We start from the raw sequence: 24,297 nt of genomic DNA, 5'->3' as shown, positions 1-24,297 counted from the left end.
GTTTTGTTAAGACAACTGAACCCAAATGCATTAATTGCCATTAACAAGTTACCTGACTTGTATGCTTTGTCCACACACACACACACACACACACACACACACAGCAAATACAGGGACATTTATTTTTCAGGAAACATTAGCTATGTCAACTTGAGTTTAGCTAAATGAGGTGGAACTAACAAAACACTATAAAAACAAGTCTGTCAACAATGTATTACAGTAACATGACTATCTGAGGTGGGAGCTAGCTACTGTAACTACCTAATAACAAAGGTACACAGAGAAAATTTGTTGCAGTTTCAGTTGTTGCTTGCTAACGGTGTTACACAAAACACTTCAGACACAATTAGCTAGTTACCTTCAACTAGAGTTGCAACAAAGTTGTCCAGTGTCTAACACTAGCCCATTCAACAAAGTTGTCCAGTGTCTAACGCTAGCCCATTCAACAAAGTTGTCCAGTGTCTAACGCTAGCCCATTCAACAACAGTCATGACCGGTTAACGTTACCTCAGGCTCCATTGCATGGACTCGCGTTGCCTCCTCCGTTCAGTCGCTTTTGCTTGACTCCAAAGTCATCTATGTTGATGATGGTTGGTCAGTAACCCCTATACCAAAACCCTCGGAATCTCAAATGGAGGTGCAACCAGAGTGCTTCAACGTAGCTCGAGCTGGGCCAACCTTTCTCTTCAGGACATGGAGCCACTTCTTCACAAGTTGTGGGTCCTTGGGCAGCCAATGGTAGTTTACTGGGGGATTTGTTTTGAGCCAATTCATACAGCCAAACATTTCATGTTTGAATTATTACTTGTTGTTGCCATCTTCGTTGTCCGCACCTAACCTCACTCTCTTCGATTTACTCTCCGCGCGAAAACTCAATACCACAGACAATTTGCTGATTCCTGCCAGTGAAGCACTGGCATCAGTCGTTACTATGGCAATTTAAATGGCACTGACCATAGCTCAAATAAAAATATAGAGATGTTTTTATGTTTATTGTATTAGTGGATTGAATACATCTCTTTGCCTAAATGTACTTCCTAAAGTGATTCCATTCCCCTTTTTAACAACTCTCCAGACTCTGCCAGACCCCTAGTGGAGTGATAAGTAACCCTTTCTTCTCACTGCTATATGCCTCCACAATCCAGAGTGGGAGAGACGCTGCTTAGAGAGTGCCCTGACACGAGCTGGATTACAAAACAGACAAAAAGCATAACCGGATATCCATAGCAAAAAAGTAGAAAGGCATAACCGGATATCCCAGGTCCATTCAACATACATACGTAATGTAGGCTCGCACCGGACACAGGGCATGTAACATCTGTTGCACTTCAGAAGCAATGAGTAGGTGAAAAGGGAAATAGCAAAAAAGCTAAGGGAAAGAAACAGTATAGATTAGCATAAATTTCAAGCTGGTTCATACTGGTCTATGTTGGTCAGTGCCAGTTGGATGCTGGTCAAGCTGGTCTGACCAGTATGGTCTAGCTGGTAATGCTGGCAGACCAAGCTGGTCTTTGTTGTAAAAAATAATTGTGCCAACCGTTAGTGGAAGTGTTGTACCAGTTGATGTGGTTTCATCATTATGTTGATGTAGATTGAGCACCTTGTTTGTCCACTCCCAGTTATACAGTCTTTGTAAGAGGTTGTGACAATCAAGAGCTTCACTGTTAAGATAACTGTATATTTTCCTGTGACTTAATGGCAGTTGGTCATCATGAAGTTCATGTTTAACTTTCAATAACTTACTGTCAACTTGCTAGTTATTATAAAATTCACAGTAACTTACTGTGGCTGATCTTTGTCATGCTCACCTGATGGTGTGGTAGGAAGGTCAGTTTGCTGCCAACCTAGAGGTTGATGACAAGTGAGGCTGGGTCCCAAGTGTAGTCACCACAAATAATGCATAATAGTTGTCACCTAATGTTAGAAACTTTATTTTAACCAGAAAAGTTAATTGAAGATATTGAGCTACTGGCAGCGAGTTGCAAGTATGCTACTGTGCATTTTACAACAACTTACTAACAGTTAGGTTGCCAGTTATGCTGTTGGCAATCAGTTGCCAGTGAGTTAGTAGCAGTTACTGCCTATTGTTAATTTTACAATAACATACTGACAACTGGTGGCCAATTCAGTAACACAGAATTCACAACTTCCAGGAAACTAACTAACTATTGATTTACTGTGAAATGCACAGTAACATCTCAACAGTTCTGCTCATTAACATCAAATTCACTTACGATTGTAAAACTTACCATATTAAAACAGTTGCTCAAACTTTGATAACATAACCATCAACCACTTAAACTGGTACAACACCTCCAATGACGCTTGGCACAAATACACATGTATTAGACCATGCCCCCAAATATGCTACTGAACCCTACCGGTACATTGCCCCCACCTACATTTCAAAGCGTAGTGATGATTGTACATTACATGCAAAATATTGGATAGAAAAATGTACCATTATAATAGTCTATCCGTACATGTACCCTGGAGGACCTGACCAGTACCATGTGACTTCCTACTCTATGTGTACCTCTGAAGATACCTTATGTGTTTCTTTGACCTTTTTGTTTCCAAGGGAACAACATTGTACCCTAACCGTACCCTAATTTTGAGCGTGTGGATATATGTTCTTGGTAATAATGACGTACCTGGTGGCACTGCGGAAACATTAATGCACTTCTGCCGAAAAATGTACGAGTTCAAATCCCCAAAGCATTTTGCTCACTTTACATCGAGTGTCCCTGAGCACTGCTATTTTTGCGTTGGTGTTGTCTGGTAATCAAACAATTATTGACTTGATTTAGAAAAGTGCAGAACTGTATTCTGGCCATTAAATTGTGGCCAATCTCTGTCATGCCCACAGACCTGGTAGCGTAGTAGGAAATTCAGGTCATTAGCAACCAAGCGGAGTTCAAATCAAAGTTAAGTCAAATTTTATTGGTCACATACACATATTTAGCAGATGTTATTGTGGATATGGCGAAATTCTTGTGTTCCTAGCTCCAACGGTGCAGTAGTATCTAATTGTGCAGTAGTATGTAAAAACAATTCACAACAATACACACAAATCTAAAAGTAAAAGAATGGAATTAAGAAAAATAAATAAACATTCAGCTGCATACTGTCAATGTCTATGTTTTTGCATGTGTACTGATTGATTCATTAATCAATACATTTATCTTCTGCTACACAAAGTTAAATAACATACATTTTTCTAAACTAAACCAATCGTTTTGTAGACTTATTGCACCCGTTATTGAAATGATCAGGACACTCACTTCCTCCCTGTAGGTTGTCTCATCCTTGTTTGTAATAAGGCCTACCACTGTTGTGTCGTCAACAAAGTTGGTGATTTAATTGGAGACGTGCGTGGTCACTCAGTCATGGGTGAACAGCGAGTACAGGAGGGGGCTAAGCACGCACCTTTGTGGGGCCACCGTGTTGAGGATCAGCGTGGTAGAGCTGTTGTTGCCTACCTTCACCAGTTGCGGTCAGCCCGTCAGAAAGTCCATGACCCAGTTGCACAGGGAGGGGTTCAGACCCAGGGCCCTGAGTTTAGTGAAGAGCATGTACAGCATTCTTACATAGGCATTTATATGGCCCAATACATCACTGGGGCCAAGCTCCTACCATCCAGGACCTGTACAATAGGCGGTGTCAGAGGAAGGCCCAGAAAATGATCAAAGGCTCCAGTCACCCTAGTCATATACCTTTCTCTCTGCTACCGCACGGCAAACAGTACTAAGTCTAGGACCAAAAGGCTCCTTAGCAACTTCTTCCCGCAAGCCAAAAGACTGCTGAACAATTCTACCCCCCCCCCCCCCCCCATTTGTTTATACACTGCTGCTACTCGACTAACTAAATAACAAATAATTAAAGAGCAACAATAAAATAACAGTAGCGAGGCTGTATACAGGAGGTACCTGTACAGGGTCAATGTGCCGGGGCAAAGGTTAGTTGAGGTAATTGAGGTAATATGTGGTAGGTAGGTAGGTAGGTAGGGAGGGAGGTAGGTAGGGAGGTAGAGAGGTAGGTAGGTAGGTGTAAAGTGACTATGCATAGATAAATATACAGAGAGTAGCAGCAGTGTAAAAATATGGGTGGGGGGGACAATGCAAATAGTCATTTGATTAGCTGTACAGGAGTCTTATGGCTTGGGGGTAGAAGCTGTTAAGAAGCCTTTTGGACCTAGTCTTGGAGCTCCGGTACCACTTGCCGTGCGGTAGCAGAGACAACAGTCTATGACTAGAATGCTCTCAATGGTGCAGCTGTAGAACTTTTTGAGGATCTGAAGACCCATACCAAATCTTTTCAGTCTCCTGAGGGGGGAGACTGAAAAGAGGGGGGAGACTGCCCTCTTCACGACAGTCTTGGTGTGTTTGGACCATAATAGTTTGTTGGTGATGTGGATACCAAGGAACATGAAGCTCTCAACCTGCACCACTACAGCTCCATCGATGAGTAATGGGGCTGTGCTCGGTCATTCTTTTCCTGTAGTCAACAATCAACTCCTTTGTCTTGATCACGTTGAGGGAGAGGTTTTTATCCTGGCACCACACTGCAAGGTCTCTGACCTCCTCCCTATAGGCTGGCTCCGCTCCGAGACAGGATTGTGTCAAGGCACAGGTCTGAGGAAGAGTACCAAAACATTTCTGCAACATTGAAGGTCCCCAAGAACAAAGTGGCCTCCATCATTCTTAAATGGAAAAAGTTTGGAGCCACCAATACTCATCCTAGAGCTGGCCGCCCAGTCAAACTGAGCAATCATGGGAGAAGGACCTTGGTCAGGGAGGTGACCAAGAACCTGATGGTTACTCTGACAGAGTTCCTCTGTGGAGATGGGAGAACCTTCCAGAAGGACAACCATCTCTGCAGCACTCCACCAATCAGGCCAATATGGTAGAGTGTCCAGACAGAAGCCACTCCTCAGTAAAAGACACATGACAGCCCACTTGGAGTTTGTTAAAAGGCACCTAAAGGACTCTCAGGCCATGAGAAAAAAGATTCTCTGGTCTGATGAAACCAAGATTGAACTCTTTGGCCTGAATGCCAAGCGTCACATCTGGAGGAAACCTGGCACCATCCCTACAGTGAATCATGGTGGTGGCAGCATCATGCTTTGGGATGTTTATCAGCGGCAGGGACTGGGAGACTAGTCAGGATCGAGGGAAAGTTGAACGGAGCAAAGTACAGAGAGATCCTTGATGAAAACCTGCTCCAGAGCGCTCAGGACTTAAACCTTTGCCCCAGTCTGATCTTCCGATAGGACAACGACCCTAAGCACGCAGCCAAGACACTGCAGGAGTGGCTTCGGGACAAGTCTCTGAATATCCTTGAGTGGCCCAGCCTGAGCCCGGACTTGAACCCGATCGAACATCTCTGGAGAGACCTGAAAATAGCTGTGCAGTGTTTGAGAGGATCTTCAGAGAAGTATGGGAGAAACTCCCCAAATGCAGGTGTGCCGAGCTTGTAGTGTCATACCCAAGAAGATTTGAGGCTGTAAATGCTGCCAAAGGTGCTTCAACTAAGTACTGTGTAAAGGGTCTGAATACTTATGTAAATGTAACGTTAAACAAAATGTCTCTGCCGACAGCAAAATGAGAAGAATGGCATTAAATGTGTTATAAAATTACTGAATCTTCTCTCCGCCCCATGGCAAAATGTACAGAATTGCATAGAATATATATATATTTTCCTCGCTGTGTGTGTGTGTGTGTGTGTGTGTGTGGGGGGGGGGGGGTATGGATGTGTATACGCAGACCCGCGAGCATCTGCGGACCCTCATAATGAGTTCCGATGTTTTGTGGCGCCCACCCCCATCAAAGTTGCCTGTACTGCACTAGAGGTTATCTGTTATTAGATTAGTCTAATAAGGGTTAAGAGTTATAATGTGCATAATTCATCACCATTGATCCATCCTAATCAAGAATCAATCATGTGTTTTGTGGTCCTTAACGCCCTGCTGACCCCTACACAGAGCAGGGCTTGTTAGAGTAAAGATCAGGCCGCACATTCAGCGCCCTGCGTGTCACAGGTCATAGCCAGAAAATTAGAACTAATTGAATGGAATCAGCTCTAACATCCATGTACCCAATATTGTGTTGCAATAAAGGCCTGTTTAGTGTTATGGTTGTTTCGAATTAATGTCTATTCTATGATGAGTAATTATACGCATAGGGAACGTGGGTGCCAATAAGTACATTGTTTTTTCCAATACAAGTGCAAGACAAAATAGGCCTACATAAATAATCAGTGGAATTCACAGACTGTATATTTTAAGCTGGGGTGTCTATACACCACTATGACCCGTCACTGTAGGTGACTTTGCTTGATGCATAGTGAGGACACTGACTAGATGAAGGGAACCCTTCACAGGTCAGTGCCAGTACCTAATTCAATATGCAGGGGTACTGGAGTGGTTGTATATACAGGTCAGTGCCAGTACCTTATTCAATATGCAGGGGTACTGGAGTGGTTGTATATACAGGTCAGTGCCAGTACCTTAGTCAATATGCAGGGGTACTGGAGTGGTTGTATATACAGGTCAGTGCCAGTACCGTAGTCAATATGCAGGGGTAGTATAGTCAATACTGTAGTGGTAGTATACAGTGGGGCAAAGAAGTATTTAGTCAGCCACCAATTGTGCAAGTTCTCCCACTTAAAAAGATGAGAGAGGCCTGTAATTTTCATCATAGGTACACTTCAACTATGACAGACAAAATGAGAAAAAAAAATCCAGAAAATCACATTGTAGGATTTCTAATGAATTTATTAGCAAATTATGGTGGAAAATAAGTATTTGGTCACCTACAAACAAGCAAGATTTCTGGCGCTCACAGACCTGTAACTTCTTCTTTAAGAGGCTCCTCTGTCCTCCAATCGTTACCTGTATTAATGGCACCTGTTTGAACTTGTTATCAGTATAAAAGACATCTGTCCACAATCTCAAACAGTCACACTCCAAACTCCACTATGGCCAAGACCAAAGAGCTGTCAAAGGACACCAGAAACAAAATTGTAGACCTGCACCGGGCTGGGAAGACTGAATCTGCAATAGGTAAGCAGCTTGGTTTGAAGAAATCAACTGTAGGAGCAATTATTAGGAAATGGAAGGCATACAAGACCACTGATAATCTCCCTCGTTCTGGGGCTCCACGCAAGATCTCACCCCGTGGGGTCAAAATGATCACAAGAACGGTGAGCAAAAATCCCAGAACCACATGGGGGGACCTAGTGAATGACCTGCAGAGAGCTGGGACCAAAGTAACAAAGCCTACCATCAGTAACACACTACGCCGCCAGGGACTCAAATCCTGCAGTGCGAGACATGTCCCCCTGCTTAAGCCAGTACATGTCCAGGCCCATCTGAAGTTTGCTAGAGAGCATTTGGATGATCCAGGAGAAGATTGGGAGAATGTCATATGGTCAGATGAAACCAAAATAGAGCTTTTTGGTAAAAACTCAACTCATCGTGTTTGGAGGACAAAGAATGTTGAGTTGCATGCAAAGAACACCATACCTACTATGAAGCATAGGGGTGGAAACATCATGCTTTGGGACTGTTTTTCTGCAAAGGGACCAGGACGACTGATCCGTGTAAAGGAAATAATGAATGGGGTCATGTATCGTGAGATTTTGAGTGAAAACCTACTTCCATCAGCAAGGGCATTGAAGATGAAACGTGGCTGGGTCTTTCAGCATGACAATGATCCCAAACACACCGCCCGGGCAACGAAGGAGTGGCTTTGTAAGAAGCATTTCAAGGTCCTGGAGTGGCCTAGCCAGTCTCCAGATCTCAACCCCATAGAAAATCTTTGGAGGGAGTTGAAAGTCCGTGTTGCCCAGCAACAGCCCCAAAACATCACTGCTCTAGAGGAGATCTGCATGGAGGAATGGGCCAAAATACCAGCAACAGTGTGTGAAAACCTTGTGAAGACTTACAGAAAACGTTTGACCTCTGTCATTGCCTACAAAGGGTATATAACAAAGTATTGCAAAAAAATTAATTAAAAATCCTACAATGTGATTGTCTGGATTTTTCCCCCTCATTTTGTCTGTCATAGTTGAAGTGTACCTATGATGAAAATTACAGGCCTCTCTCATCTTTTTAAGTGGGAGAACTTGTACAATTGGTGGCTGACTAAATACTTTTTTTGCCCCACTGTATACAGGTCAGTGCCAGTACCTTATTCAATATGCAGGGGTACTGGAGTGGTAGTATATACAGGTCAGTGCCAGTACCTTATTCAATATGCAGGGGTACTGGAGTGGTAGTATATACAGGTCAGTGCAGGTACCTTCTACGCGGAGTGCCTGGACACAGCCCTTAGCCGTGGTATATTTGCCATATACCCCAAACCCCTGAGATGCCTTATTGCTATTATAAAATGTTTACCAACGTAATAAGAACAGTAAAAATGAATGTTTTATGATACCCTTGGTATACGGTCTGATATACCACGGATGTCAGCCAATCAACATTCAGGGCTCGAACCACCCAGGTTATAATAAATAGATAAATACTAAGGGTAATGGCAATGTGTGTGTGTGTGTGTTTGTGTGTTGTTATGTGGTGACCTACATGTAGCAGCAGTGGATTGTAGTTACTCTGTTTCTTCGACAGAGTGGTGTGAATGTTACAGAGACACATTAAGCCTAGCAGAAATGCAGGACACACACACACACACAGTCAGGGCACTAGCAGGCAACTCTTCTTGGAGTAATAGCCAACAATGATCTCTCCAGCCGCCAGCACCCCTCCCTCTCACCCCAGGAGTGAACCCTTCACATAGTCAGTGTCCTCACTATGCATCAAGCAAAGTGCTACTACAGAGACGGGTCATAGTCCGGGGCCCACAACGAGGGTGCCCAGTCCGGGGGCGGCGGTGAGGTTCCCCACACCAGAGGCGTCATCAAAGCGGAGTGAGCCAGAGGTGGAGCGGGGACTGGGCACCCTCGTCACTGGGGGCCCTGGGATAGGCACCCTCGTCACTGGGGGCCCCGGGATGGGCACCCTCGTTGCTGGGGGCCCTGGGATGAGTACCCTCGTCGCTGCGGGCCCTGGGATGGGACCCTCATCGCTGGGGGCCCCGGGATGGTACCCTCGTCGCTGCGGGCACCGGGATGGGACCCTCATCGCTGGGGCCCCGGGCTGGAGGCCGTCTCTGGAGGCTGACTGGACAGCTGTCCCTGATTGAGAACCATACCCGGCTAAAACATAGAAATACAAAATCATAGATAACAAAACATAGAATTTCCACCTCAAATCACACCCTGACCAAACCAAATAGAGACATTAAAAGGCTCTCTAAGGTCAGGGCGTGACAAATCCTTGTAATTACGGTAAGATACTGTGAAATACAAACACCTCCCCTCAATTTCATTCATCCATTAATTCATTCATTCTGATTATGGTAGCATTTACTTTTTTAACAGCATAATTCAGTTTTACGGTAATGTACTGTTGTCATTACGCAGTACTTGTTTTGATACCGTATTTATATTACAGTAGGTGTACTGTAATATGAAATACAGAACTTTACTTGCCACTGAGCTGATTGTAAGCTACTGTCAAATTCACAGTAACCCCTTTATGGTGCTGAACTAGTATGGAGAAGAAAAAAATAACTATGTACACATTGGCATCCATTGTTACCCAACCATATAATTACTAATCATAGAACAGACATTCTCATTCAAAACAACCATAACACTAAATAGGCTTTTAGTGGGCACATGAATGTTAGAGCTGACTCCATTCTATAAGTTCTAATTCTCTGGCTATGACCTGTGACCCGCAGGGCGCTGACCGTGAGGCCTGATCGTTACTCTAATTAGCCCTGCTCTGTGTAGGGGTCAGCAGGTCATTAAGGACCAGAGAACACATGATTGATTATTGACTAGGATGGATTAATGGTGATAAAAGATGCACATTATAGGTATTAACCCGTATTAGACTAATCTGATACCATGCTACCTCTAGTGCATTGGTAGCAGCAGTATCTATCATCGAGTCACTAGCTCTGTCAGATCTCTCATTGTCTGAAGCAACAGCCAGCTTTGAGTTGAACAGATCTGCTGCAAAGGGAAGGGATCACTGCCGCTACCAAGCTTTCCAACCAAGGTGCATGAATTGAGAAGTAAACTGAAGGAGGAAATTGAATAACACTTGGAAGACAATGGAATAAAACATTTAAAAAGCTAATTTATTGCTAAAAGTAGAACCATTGCCTTCATCATGTTGTTTATTAGATCTATTCAATAAATACTAGACCCTCACTTGGTTGTCCAAAGTCAAAACAGAACACATATTTTAACAGACACACCTGGACATGATCCGAAACAGCACAATGATCTTTGCAGCAGAGGGAGCACCCCCCTATCCACATCGACGGGACCGCACTGGAGAAGGAGGAAAACTTCAAGTTCCTCGGCGTACACATCACTGACAAACTGAAATGGTCCACCCACACAGATAGTGTGGTGAAGATGGTGCAGCAGCGCCTCTTCAACCTCAGGAGGCTGAAGAAATGTTGCTTGGCACCTAAAATCCTCACAAACTTTTACAGATGCTCAATTGAGAGCATCCTGTCGGGCTGGTACGGCAATTGCACTGCCTGCAACCGCAGGGCTCTCCAGAGGGTGGTGCGGTCTGCACAATTCATCACCAAATTACCTACCCTACAGGACGCCTAGAGCACCCGATGTCACAGGAAGGCCAAACAGATCATCAGGGACAACAACCACCCGAGCCATTCCCTGTTCACCCCGCTATCATCCAGAAGGCGTGGTCAGTACTTGTGCATCAAAGCTGGGACAGAGAGACTGAAAAACAGATTCTATCTCAAGGCCATCAGACTGTTAAATAGCCATCACTAGCACATTAGAGGCTGCTGCCTATATACATGGACTTGAAATCACTGACCACTTTAATAAATGGAAGGCTAGTAACTTCAACTCCATTCTGCTCTGACATTGCTTGTCCATAAATATTTATATTCTTAATTCCATTCCTTTACTTACATTTTTGTGTATTGGGTATATGTTGTGAAATTGTTAGCTATTATTTGTTAGATAGTAAGGGAACTGTTGGAGCTAGAGACACAAGCATTTCGCTACACCCGCAATAACATCTGCTAAACACGTGTATGTGACCAATAACGTTTTATTTGATACACTACTACATTTCTGGCAGATTTTTGCAATCGCAACATGGTTAGGACGGTATTCTGACTTGAGATCCACGCACTTAACCCACATTTCCTCCCAAGTCTCCCATTGACATCAATGAATGATTTACCTGAATGACTGAGATCAGTGCACTTATCTCAATTCTGAATAGAGCTGTTAGGGACAGAACAGGACAGGATGGTCTGGAATGTACAAAAAATTAGTAACACCTGCTTTTTCTATGAGCTAGACTAACCAGGCGAATCCAGGTGAAAGGTATGATCCCTTATTGTAGTTTATGGGGAGGAGACAGGTTAAAGATGGATTTTTAAGCATTGAGACAATTGAGGCATGGATTGTGTACATGTGCCATCAGAGAGTGAATGGGCAAGACAAAATATGTAAGTGCCTTTGAACAGGGTATGGCAGTAGGTGCCAGGTGCGCCCATTTGAGTGTGTCAAGAACTGCAACGCTGCTGGTTGTTTTACGCTCAACAGTTTCATGTGTGTATCAAGAATGGTCCACCACCCAAAGAACGTCCAGCCAACTTGACACAACGTGGGAAGCATTGGAGTCAACATGGGCCCACATCTCTGTGGAACGCCTTTGACATCTTGGAGAGTCAATGCCCCGAAAAATTGAAGCTGTTTTGAGTGCAAAGAGGGGGTGTAACTCAATAGTTTGGAGTCACTTAGAAATGTCCTTTTTGAAAGAAAAGCAGTTTGCACTGTTCTGTTAAGGGAGTAGTATACAGAGTTGTACCAGATCTTTAGTTACTTGTCAATCATTTTTCAGAACAAGAGTAGACTGACGAGTTTCAGAAGAAAATACTTTGTTTCTGGCCATTTTGAGCCTGTAATCGAACCTACAAATGCTGATGCTCCAGATACTCAACTAGTCTAAAGAAGGCCCGTTTTATTGCTTATTAGGACAACAGTTTTCAGCTGTGCTAACATAATTGCAAAAGGGTTTTCTAATGATAAATTAGCCTTTTAAAATGATAAACTTGGATTAGCTAACACAACTTGCCATTGGAACACAGGAGTGATGGTTGCTGATAATGGGCCTCTGTACGCTGTATATATACTAGGAGTATATACATAATATACTCCTAGTACTTTTTGTAGTCTTTAGACCAGGGTTTTGTTGAATCATCTTAGGCCTGTGTGTAGGGTGCTGGTGTGTGTTTAGTTGTACCTCTCTATTTACGGAACAACAATTCTTCCTACCCTAAAACACACTCTGTAAATAACAAATGAACTGTCCATCTTACCCAACACATAGGTAGGAGTGTGAGGAGTGTTTCTGGAAAACCAAACTTACACACATGCTTACCCACATGCTTACCCACGCACACATACACACGCGCACACAAGCAGGCACGGCATCTTGATGTTTTCTGTGGAAAATCCTGCATGGTGTGCACCGTTTATGTATATGCTTCATAGAGAGATGGAGTGAGAAAGAGAGAGACAGAGTCAAGTATAGAGAGATCCACACAGAAAGTAAGGGAAACAGAAAAAGGCTCTGCTCGTGTGTGACCCTGTAATGAGAGGTCTGTAGCTCTCTCACACCAATGGTGGAGCTTTTGGACAGACGAGATAAACACAGATAAACACACACACAGTGTAGAGGGGTGATTACTGTGGTCCATCGACCCTGCATGTCCTCTCTCTGCAGGGTGCGTGTCATTATCAACAACCCTGCCTATTGGAGAGGGATGGGAGAGAAAAACTGGTTCCACATTTTGTGGAAGTGCAGTGTGAAGCTGATTATAAACTAAATATTTTTTTTTAGTTGCGCTCGTGTCTCTTGGTGTCCCCTGCGCTGTGATGAGCTTAAGTGTTTTACGCATTGCAAGTACTGTAGGTGTGAGCAGAGCACACATTTGACAAGAATGGAATATCTATTGTCTTGTGTGTGTAACATAGTCACAGCTTAAGGAGGAAAGGACAGAGGGGATAGATAGGAGAGAGAGGGTGAGCAGGAGGAGAAAGAAAGAGCGTAGAGATAGAGAAAGGGGAGGAGAGTGAAAGATAATGTAGCAGGTGACCTTTAGGCTGTAAGTTCAGGTCATGATTAGTCTCTCGGTAACACGCTAACAGTCTACATCAGGGTAGAGATCTGCTACTCTCCATCTTTACCGTTCATTCATGTTCCTTTTGTCTCTTCCCTCTTTTTCTCTTTGTCCAATTTGTGAACCATGTAACCAAGACTAACTGGATGTTGTGGGCGTGGGCGTCGGCATGTGCGTGTCCCTAAACGTTGTTTGTTTGCTGACCCATTCTCTATCTCTACCTCTCTAGGTTTCTCTGGTGATGTAGCTATGTACCATGACCCAGAAGCTCTTTGTCTTGTCTGGTTCTTGTCAGGTAAGATACTGCACGATTTAGGGGGAATGTTATGGTGTGGTTTTCAGACACCATAACCTACATTCTCAATGGAACACATTACAGCACGACATTATTTATCAGATACATGTCATCATAAGCCAACCAAGAGCTGGCTAGTGTAAGAATGCGGTGTGTGTGATGTGTGTATGTGCGTAATGTGTGTATGCGTGTGATGTGTGTATTTTTGTATGTGCGTGTAGTATAGGAATGTTTTAAGATATTATTATTTGACTTATCAGTTGAACATGAATTTTATGAACTGCCAATTAGATTACAGCATGCTGTTAAAGAAAGGCCCTGGGTGAACGGCTGCTAGTCTCCAACGCTATCTGCACCGAAAACACATACGTACACGAAAAAGACCACAATGGGCTATATCTGTTCTCTATGTGGTCTTTCTCTCCAGAGATTGAGAGTCACACTGGACAGCAGATGGAAAAGAAGAGATAGAAGAGAGAGAAGAAAGGAAAGAGGCAGCAGAGTAGTAAAGGAAAAAAAAGAGGAGATAGGAGAGGAGTGATAGAGGAGACAAAATAAAACATGGTGCTCATCAAAACGCTGGTCAACCAAGTTGTGGTGCAGGGCTGTGACATAAAGAGAGAGATAAAGGGAGAAAAGGAGGGAGAGGGGGAAAGAGGGAGAGAGGGAGGGGGGAATAGGGAGAGGGAGAGGTAGAGAGAGAGAGAGAGAGAGAGAGAGAAAGAAATAAAGAGAAGGGGTGGTGAGTTCTCTCTCAGGACAGTATGTTCATGTTATTTAGATAAGATTTCTCTTCTGTAGAGTGGGAAGTTCATAGGAGTTAACAGTCTATAGGGGGGTTGGGTGGGAGACTGATCGTAAAGTTAACTCAGGGCACATTTTCGCCCCTGCAAGAATAATCCTGTTAATTTTCACTGCTCTTGAATCACACACACGAACACACACACGCTTTTCCTTGTCGCGTGATGTCATCTTGGAAAAGATCGCTTGAATCTTTCATCAGTACAGAACCTAGTGGGGGATAAACTAGCTGCAGAATAACCCCATTGATGAGACAACCTACAGTAATGAACCTACTGTTTGGGACTACCTACAGTATACTATAGAAGGAGTACATTGTGTTAAACATAGCAGAGTTAGTAACAGACTAGAGTGTATGCACAGCAACAGCCTATTGGTGTATCTGAGCTCAGAGCTGACTGCATCTCAGAGAATCTTTCATCCGCCTACATGCTGACACACATACATACTGTCGTGTCTTTAGCTATGCCCGATTAAGTGAGATGACATGCTATTCTATAAAATAATTTCTCTGTAATTAATACTACCTGATTAAGCTAATCAGATAAATAATTAACTAGAAAGTCGGTCGCACCACAAAATAATGTTTATAGAGCTGTTATCTTCCGAATAAACTCTTAAAGACCTAGTAGTCTTTTACATCAATAGCAGTCAATATTTAATCGTCACCTTGTTTAGTCTCATCTGAACGTTGTAAATTCTTGGTTATCTTCACAAACCCTGGCTAACAAGTTTAATCAGCAATACAAAATTTGGTTTAATTATTTATTTACTAAATACCTAAATAATCACACAGAATTACATCTACACAGAATGGATCATACATTGATTACAAATGATGTCATAAAGAAAACTTCCCTGGTGGACAGAGCCGACATGACGCCTGGTTACACAAAGGACAGGGGGTTGGGTTTGAATGAAAGAGCGGGAAGACTGAGGAACAAAGGGAGAAACTATGTCTCTATCGGGCCTTGGCAGCTATGCTATCGTAAATACAGTATCTTATGCATTCTAAATTACCGCCCATTTGAAAAAGGAGAATGCAATACATATTTACTCTGAACTGCGCTTCGGTAGATTGTTCGTAGATGGGAGACCGGATGGTCCAGCATGGATCTCTGGTCCTCTGAAGATTGTCTCTGGTGGTAAACTTGATACGTTGTAGTATCGTTGTGTGTGTCAGACTGGATACGTCCTCCATCCTTTCCTAGCCCACGTTTACTGTTGCTGCGCTAACGCAACGGCTAGGAGGTATCACTTCTTTAGTGAATAAGAGTTCAAAGTTCATACCAACTTGCCATGCTTTAAACTCATGCTGAAATTCTTCCTTCTGGCGTGTCGGTCGTCACCTTCACATTGAAATTCAATGCTAATTTTGTCAGGTTCTTGCTGAGGTTGGCTTAATTCTGTGGGTGGTCTTTGTCCTTTCAACGAGGGGACTGCCAGTCCACACGTCCTTGGAACAGGAAGTTACATTTTAGTCAAGGGGCTTATATAGGATTGGGAGAGAGGGCCGTGTCTCATAGTTTACAACCACTGTCTGTTCACATGGGCGGGGCCACTGAGTTGGCAGAGTTTACTCTATGACAAACCGTTCTCTCATTAAGAAACTAAATTACATTTAATATTTCACAAATAGTTTCATATTTAAACATTTAAATTGCACTACACTTCTATGTGAATCTGATAACTATAATGTGTAGACCTTTCAAGATACAGTTTATGTCATCCTATCATCAGTAATCATGTCTCAGACATCAACTGAACTGAACTGATTAAGTCCCATAGCATATTTTCAACTGGTTGGATTACCGACATATGGTTCCGTTTCCCATCATTTGATGTCACCAGCCTCTCTCTCAATGTTAACAAAGGGATTTTCAATAGTCACATCGGTAGAGTAGAGAGAGAAAAAAGGGGAAAGGTATTTATGGGGGTCATAAACCTCCCTCTCAGGCCAACGTCATGACAATACACACACACACACACACACACACACACACACACACACACACACACACACACACACACACACACACACACACACACACACACACACACACACACACACACACACACTGATAGGACAGAAGAAAGCACTCAGATCATACATAGTGAACCTCTCTCCCTATCTCTATCCCTCTCTCTCTCTCTGTTGTGTTGTTGGAACGTATGTGTTGTAAGGCATTATTTCAGGGGGTTCAGTGGAATAGAATTAGATTGTTGGTTGTGAAGAGACAGTGGTATTAGTTCTGCTGGGTAGATAGGCATGTTCTGGGCTTAGGGAAACAGAAAGGGAGCTTTAGTTGAGGACTTAGCATCAGTTTGGGCACTCACACAGACACACACACACACACAGTCTCACAAAAAATGTGCTGTGTCTGCGTCAGTGGAGGCAGGTATGTGGGAGCACACACAAACAGTCAGAGTGTAAGGCATGGGCGAGTGAGGAATCATTGAAACAGAGTTCAGATTCAGGAAGAGTTCCAGAGCAGTGGCATCTGAACCCTGGGCTCTGAACCCTGACCCTATCAGCTATCTGAACAGACTTATCCTAAAACAGCCACAGGCAGAAACACCTATGCACATACACCTACACAAATACACCTACACATATACACATACACACATACACCTGAACACATGCACCTATACACATACACCTACACACATACACCTAAACACATACACCTACACACATACACCTACACACATACCTACACACCTACACACATACACAAACACCTACACACATACACATATACACCTAAACACATACACCTACACACATACACCTACACACATGCACGCACACGCAGGCACACACAGCATTGCGCAGGGAGAAGAGTAATAGAGTTTGCTGCAGTAGAGAGAGATTTGGGAAAGAAGCTGAGAGAGGGGGGAGACAGAAAGAGGATGAGAGAGGGAGAGAGTGAGAGAGCGAGAGAGAGAGGCATTCTCCAAACCGTCTCCTATCCTTTTAGTCATGGTCTGACTGGCTGTGAAGTAGACATTACTGTCAGCTCTTGTTAACAATACCCCAAAAGTCTCCCATAACTCTCAGAAAACTCGAACATAACTCTAACATATTTGATGTCAGCACAAAACATGGAGTTTGTCACTTGTACAGTAGATACATAGAGCTGCTTTGAGATGAGTTGTTTAGCCTTATCTCTTGTTGTTCTGCACCCCCCCCCCCTCCTCTTTCTCTCTCCTCTCCTCTCCTCTAGAAGGTCTGATGTCTAGACCGTGTGCTCCTTCATGTGTGGTCCAGTTGAACTCTCCTTGACCATTCGATGGACCACAAACAGACCAGCAGCTACTGTGACCGCACTACTTCACCTTGACTCTTCACCCCTTTACCTTTGAACCCTCACCCCTGACCCATACTCTTGACCTCTAACCCCTCACTCCAAACCCTTAACCTTACTCCTCTCCTCTCCTCTCCTCTCATCTCCTCTCCCCTCCTCTCCTCTCCTCTCCTCTCCTCTCCTCTCCTCTCCTCTCCTCTCCTCTCCTCTCCTCTCCTCTCCTCTCCTCTCCTCTCCTCTCCTCTCCTCTCCTCTCCACTATGTTATCCCGCATCTCTACAATCCTCCTAGCTGTGTTGTGTCGGTGTGTGCTAGTGTCTCTGGGGGTGGACCCCCCTCACCCCCGTCGAGAGATCCGGATCGAGGGAGACCTGGTCTTGGGGGGGCTGTTCCCAGTCCACGAGAAGGGGGGAGGGATAGAGGAGTGTGGGAGGGTGAACGAGGACAGAGGGATCCAGAGGTTGGAGGCCATGCTGTTTGCTATAGACAGGATCAACTCTGATCCTACTCTACTGCCTGGAGTCAGTCTGGGAGTTCACATACTGGACACATGTTCTAGAGATACATATGCACTGGAACAGGTTGGTGAGCATTTGATTTCTTCCTGCTTTTTAAGCTTTTGCTGTAGAAAAATGATACAAATGGCATAATAAGCTTGCCCTTTAAATAAATATCAAGGTAAGCCTAATTGTAGCTCATAGAAAACACTGTCAATATTACATTTACAGACTTTAAATAAGTGTTTATTGAGTATGTGTGTGTGTGCTTCCCAGGCGCTGGAGTTTGTGCGTGCATCTCTGACCAAGGTGGACGATACAGAGTTTATCTGTCCTGATGGATCCTACGCTCTACAGGAAGACATTCCCCTGGCCATTGCTGGAGTTATAGGAGGATCCTATAGCAGTGTGTCTATACAGGTAACACACACACAGAAACACACCCACACACACACACACACACACACACACACACACACACACACACACACACACACACACACACACACACACACACACACACACACACACACACACACACACACACACACACACACACAAACACACACACACACACACACACACACACACAAATACATTCACACAGCTCCAGTGGTATGGTATTGTGACAGAGTAAGGTGATTTGCATAATTTAGCATAACATCTCCTCCTCTTCTTCTGTGACTGCACAAAGCATCATCTCCTCTCATCCCCTATCCCCCTCTACACCCATCCCCCCTCTCCTCCCTCCCTCCTCTCCTCCCCTCCCCCCATTCTCCTCCCTTCCCCCACTCTCCTCTCCTCTACCCCCCTCTCCTCCCTCTCCTTTCCTCTACCCCCTCTCCTCCCTCTCCTTTCCTCTACCCCCTCTCCTCTCCCCTTCTCCTCCCCTTCCCTCTCCTCTCCACAGTGCTCCTCTACTCTATCAGACCCAAATCCCTCATCTCTACAACTCTGTCTCTGTTTTTCTCAGTCTCTCTTTTTTTAGTCAATCTCTCTCTCTTTCTCTTCCTCTCCACCTCTCTCTTTGTATTAAAAGCTGTCACTCCCCCACTCTGAGGGGAGAGCCCAGTGTATTCTGACCTCAGTCCACTCTCCTCCTCTCTCTGATAGGCATTGTTATCCCTCATCACTTGTTTTTCACCACATACAATTACTCTTTGTTTTCTCCGGGTTGACAGTCTTTGTTGTTGTTTGGCCTGTGTGCCCACAGGGCAGTCACTGTGTGTGTGTGTGTGTGTGTGTGTGTGTGTGCGTGTGCGTGTGCGTGTGCGTGTGCGTGTGCGTGTGTGTGTGTGTGTGTGTAAAATCCTAATCAGGAGAACGAGACCAGAAAAAAAGTGAATATCATATAGAGCCTAGACCCCTTATGTCCATCACTAATGGATGAATACGCAGTTTATTGTGTATAAACTTGCACAACTGTGTGTGTGGATTTGCATCTGTGTGTGTCTGTTTCTCATGTCTGTTTGCCTCTCTCTCCCAGGTGGCCAACCTACTGCGCCTCTTTCAGATCCCTCAGATCAGCTATGCCTCCACTAGCGCCAAGCTCAGCGACAAGACACGCTATGACTACTTTGCCCGCACGGTGCCCCCTGACTTCTACCAGGCCAAGGCCATGGCAGAGATCCTGCGGCTGTTCAACTGGACCTACGTGTCCACGGTGGCATCAGAGGGAGACTACGGAGAGACGGGCATTGAGGCCTTTGAACAGGAAGCCCGTATGAGGAACATCTGCATCGCTACCTCTGAGAAGGTAGGGAGAGATAGAAGTGGAAATAAGGTTATCGGGAGATAATATAGGGAGAATGACAGTGAAGGAGATAAGGTTATCAGGAGATTATATAGGGAGATTGACAGTGAAGGAGATAAGGTTATCAGGAGATTATGTAGGGAGATTGACAGTGAAGGAGATAGGCGCAGACCTATGTTAGAATATAGAAGAGCAATCATAGAAGAGATGAGAGGTTGATCAGACAGAAACAACAGGAGAAGGAGATAGGGTTAACCCTACAGCGTGCTACTATGTATTTTAGCCTACTATTCTATGTACAGATGCAGGTTTTATTTTGAGCCAGTTTGCTACAGAAGGAAAATAATTCTGCAGCAACAGGAAATGTAAATTATTATAATTAATGGACAATTTTGTAGGGGTTGATACATTTTTCGTAAGGGAAAATCAAGTCTTAAATTTCAAAGTGGAAATTACAAACTGCAATACAGGTTTAACGTTTCCTGCAGTGGAGGATAGTTCTCCTGCAACAGGGTGATCAAATAAAGATCCTACATCTGTAGTAGACCTCTTTCGGATGTGTGTTTACTCCCTCTGTGTCCAGTGTAAATAACTGAAGGATGTTCCTTCTCATGTCCAGGTGGGCCGCTCTAACGCTAAGAAGTCCTATGAGGCAGTGATCAGGCAGCTCCTCCAGAAGCCCAACGCCCGCGTGGCTGTCCTCTTCCTGCGCAGCGATGACGCTCGGGAACTCCTCTCTGCTGCTGCTCGACTTAACGCTACCTTCATCTGGGTGGCCAGTGACGGCTGGGGGGCACAGGAGAGCATTGTCAAGGGCAATGAGGCCACAGCCAACGGGGCCATCACCCTGGAGCTGGCGGCCAATCCCGTGCCGGCATTCAACCGCTACTTCCTGTCTCTGGATCCAATCAAAAACCACCGCAACCCCTGGTACCGAGAATTCTGGGAGCAGAAGTTCCAGTGCTCGCTTGGAGGAGGGGGTGGAGGAGTAGGAGCTGGGGCAGGAGCAGTAGGGTCAGGGGGAACTGTGTCTCTCTCTCTCCCTCCCTGTGAGAAGGGTGTGTTGGTGGATGATAGTAACTTTGAGCCGGAGTCCAAGATCATGTTTGTGGTGAATGCGGTATACGCTGTGGCCCACGCCCTCGATAAGATGCAGAGAACACTGTGTTCCAACACCAGCAAGCTCTGTGACAGCATGAAGGCTCTGGATGGACGTAAGCTCTACAGAGACTACCTCCTCAACATCAGCTTCACAGGTCAGTACTGTAGGCTACCTTCTCAACATCAGCTTCACAGGTCAGTACTGTAGGCTACCTTCTCAACATCAGCTTCACAGGTCAGTACTGTAGGCTACCTCCTCAACATCAGCTTCACAGTTCAGTACTGTAGGCTCCCTCCTCAACATCAGCTTCACAGGTCAGTACTGTAGGCTACCTCCTCTACATCAGCTTCACAGGTCAGTACTGTAGGCTACCTTGTGATCATCAGCTTCACAGGTCAGTACTGTAGACTACCTTGTGATCATCAGCTTCACAGTTCAGTACTGTAGACTACCTCCTCTACATCAGCTTCACAGGTCAGTACTGTAGACTACCTTGTGATCATCAGCTTCACAGTTCAGTACTGTAGACTACCTCCTCTACATCAGCTTCACAGGTCAGTACTGTAGACTACCTTGTGATCATCAGCTTCACAGGTCAGTACTGTAGACCTGGCAGAATGGGAGGAGAGGGGCAGAGTGAGGGATGGAAGCAGTGGAAAAGAGAGAGGTGAAAGGGAATGCTCAACATTAACTTTACTGTTTGGTCTGTTTGAGGGGAGGGAGAGACATGAAATGGGGAGGAAAGAGGGTTCATTAGAAGAGAGAGAAGGGGAGAGAGATATGCAAGAATTGCTTTGGCAAGCATAGCAACAGGAAACGTATAAGAATAGTTCACCTTAATTGACATGTACTGTAATGCTTGCTGGTTGCCATCTATTAGATATGTGTAATTGATATGACAGCACAGAGTTCAAGTTAATAGAGACTCCTATAGTAGTAATAATACAATTGTGAGTGAGTGCATGCATGCATGTGTGCGTGTGAGATTGTGTGCGGTGTGTGTGAGTGTGTTGTTTGTGTGTGTGTTTGTGTTTGTGTGTGTGTGTGTGTGTGTGTGTGTGTGTGTGTGTGTGTGTGTGTGTGTGTGTGTGTGTGTGTGTGTGTGTGTGTGTGTTCATATAGCAGGAGCGTCTCTGAAGACTGGAGAGAAGGAAAAGGGAAAAATCGGATTGGGTTGAGTGGCAGGTGCGGTACAAAGACATAGGTATAAATACACTGCTGTTGGAGAGACAGACAGACAGACAGACAGACAGACAGACAGACAGACAGACAGACAGACAGACAGGCAGGCAGGCAGGCAGGCAGGCAGGCAGGCAGGCGGGCGGACGGACGGACGGGCGGGCGGACGGACGGGCGGATGGACGGACGGGCGGGCGGGCGGGCAGACAGACACACAGACAGACAGACAGACAGACAGGCAGGCAGGCAGGCAGGCAGGCAGGCAGGCAGGCAGACAGACAGACAGACAGACAGACAGACAGACAGACAGACAGACAGACAGACAGACAGACAGACAGACAGACAGACAGACAGACAGACAGGTTTTGAGCTTTTTATTCCCCTTCTAACCATGACCAATGGGGGACATCAAAATACCTCAACAAACAGCACTGCCACTACAGCTTTAGAGAGAGAGGAAGAGGGAGGTTTTGGCATAGGGAGACTGACAGGTCGACAGAAGTGGGTAGAGGTAAAGAGAAAGGTAGCAGTAGTGAAAGGTGGAGTGAGGTGGAGAGATAGCGGGAGGGAAAGAGAGATAGGAGATAGAGGGAGAGAGAGGGGGAGGCAGGGAGGTAGAGCTGGGTTGCTGGTGGAGTGGGACAGTATGCGTCAGCAGAGGAAGATTCTCTTTGAAATTCCACATCTTCATTTCTCAAGCTGCAAATCAAAGGGCTCAGAGCACGGCTGTCTCAGGGAGAGTGGGAGAGAGAGAGGAAGAGAGGGAGAGGAGAGAGGCTGTCTCAGGGAGAGTGGGAGAGAGAGGAAGAGAGGGAGAGAGAGAGGAAGAGAGGGAGAGGAGAGAGGCTGTCTCGGGGAGAGGGGGAGAGAGAGAGGAAGAGAGGGAGAGAGAGAGGAAGAGAGGGAGAGGAGAGAGGCTGTCTCAGGGAGAGTGGGAGAGAGAGAGGAAGAGAGGGAGAGAGAGAGGAAGAGAGGGAGAGGAGAGAGGCTGTCTCAGGGAGAGTGGGAGAGAGAGAGGAAGAGCGGGAGAGAGAGAGGAAGAGAGGGAGAGAGAGAGGAAGAGAGAGAGAGAGGAAGAGTGGGAGAGGAGAGAGGCTGCCGCAGCCACAGCCTCCAGTGAGCAGGAGTGGAGGTGGGAAGAATAAGTCTGAAGATAGAGGGCTGGAGAGAAAGTGAGAGAGATGGGGGGAGTCGCTCTGATCTGTCACTCTGATCTACTAGCATCCCCATAGTCAATCTCCCCTCTCCTTCCCTCTCTCACCCTACCTCCCAATCTTTGCTCTCACCCTCCCTCCCTCCCTCCTTTCTCTATCTCACCCTCCTTCCCTCATCCATCCCTCCCTCCACTCTTACTGCAACAGACATGTCACAGTTAGGAATAGAAAGACATGGTACAGTGGTGATCAAAGTCAGGAGGATGAGGCTGAACAGACTGATGCTTCTGATGATTAGGATGATGATGATCATCATTTTGTGTGCTTTAGTTTGCATGTGTGTGATGTGTATCATTTAGCGCAGTCTCAATGTTCTTCTAGGCCAGAGCCCTCTCTGTAGCTATGCTGTTGCTATGGTAATTAAGCTGACACTATGGCCGATAGTCGAAGTAGTACTGTAGATATGAGCTCTCTCAAAGCCAACCGCTAAACACCAGCTTTGGGGTTACAAAAAAGTAATATATTTCCTATTACTTTTTCAACAATAACAAATTACTTTACTTATTACTCCACAATAAAAGTAATTTGTTGCACTACTCGTTATATTACTTTTGCGCTACACACCAAAACATTGCGTGTCCTCACTCAATGTAAACAATGTAAATGTTATGTTATGTAGGCCTATACACCAATACAAGTAGCCTAATAATGACAGATTCTACCGTGGATAAGGGCAGCATTTCCTCTACTATATATATACCAATCTACAAGGTTGTTCAGCTCTCCCTGGTTTACAGTCTGTCCTCCTGAACAATTAAAATAAAGCCTTGGTTATCTGGATGTAGGCCTACACCTACAGTCATCTTCAGCAGCAGTGGTCAGGTCTCGGGGTTGTTTTGCAAAACGTTTTGTAATGGCGTGTTGCCTTTGCAGGGTGATTCAAGAGATGGGA

The 24,297-nt window shown here is 45.1% G+C and overlaps 1 protein-coding gene across 2 annotated transcripts in view; it reads left to right on the top strand.

Moving 5' to 3' along the window:
- The window catches only part of grm3 (glutamate receptor, metabotropic 3), a 49,684-nt gene that overhangs the window by 13,927 nt on the left and 11,460 nt on the right, over positions 1–24,297 (top strand). Inside the window, exons 2-6 of one of the 2 annotated variants that reach the window (XM_036976060.1) lie at positions 13,483–13,548; positions 17,583–18,241; positions 18,434–18,577; positions 19,644–19,913; positions 20,530–21,166. In XM_036976060.1, the coding sequence (XP_036831955.1) occupies positions 17,921–18,241; positions 18,434–18,577; positions 19,644–19,913; positions 20,530–21,166 (1,372 nt within the window). In that variant the 5' untranslated portion in view covers positions 13,483–13,548; positions 17,583–17,920. Of the gene's footprint in view, positions 1–13,482; positions 13,549–17,579; positions 18,242–18,433; positions 18,578–19,643; positions 19,914–20,529; positions 21,167–24,297 lie in introns of both variants that reach the window. The other variant, XM_036976052.1, reaches the window with a different exon arrangement.

Source organism: Oncorhynchus mykiss, chromosome 1 (genome assembly GCF_013265735.2).
Source record: "Oncorhynchus mykiss isolate Arlee chromosome 1, USDA_OmykA_1.1, whole genome shotgun sequence".
In the NCBI taxonomy this organism is placed as follows: Eukaryota; Metazoa; Chordata; class Actinopteri; order Salmoniformes; family Salmonidae; genus Oncorhynchus; species Oncorhynchus mykiss.
Note: the sequence above shows the minus strand (reverse complement) of the source record. Positions and strands in the feature narration are given on the sequence as shown.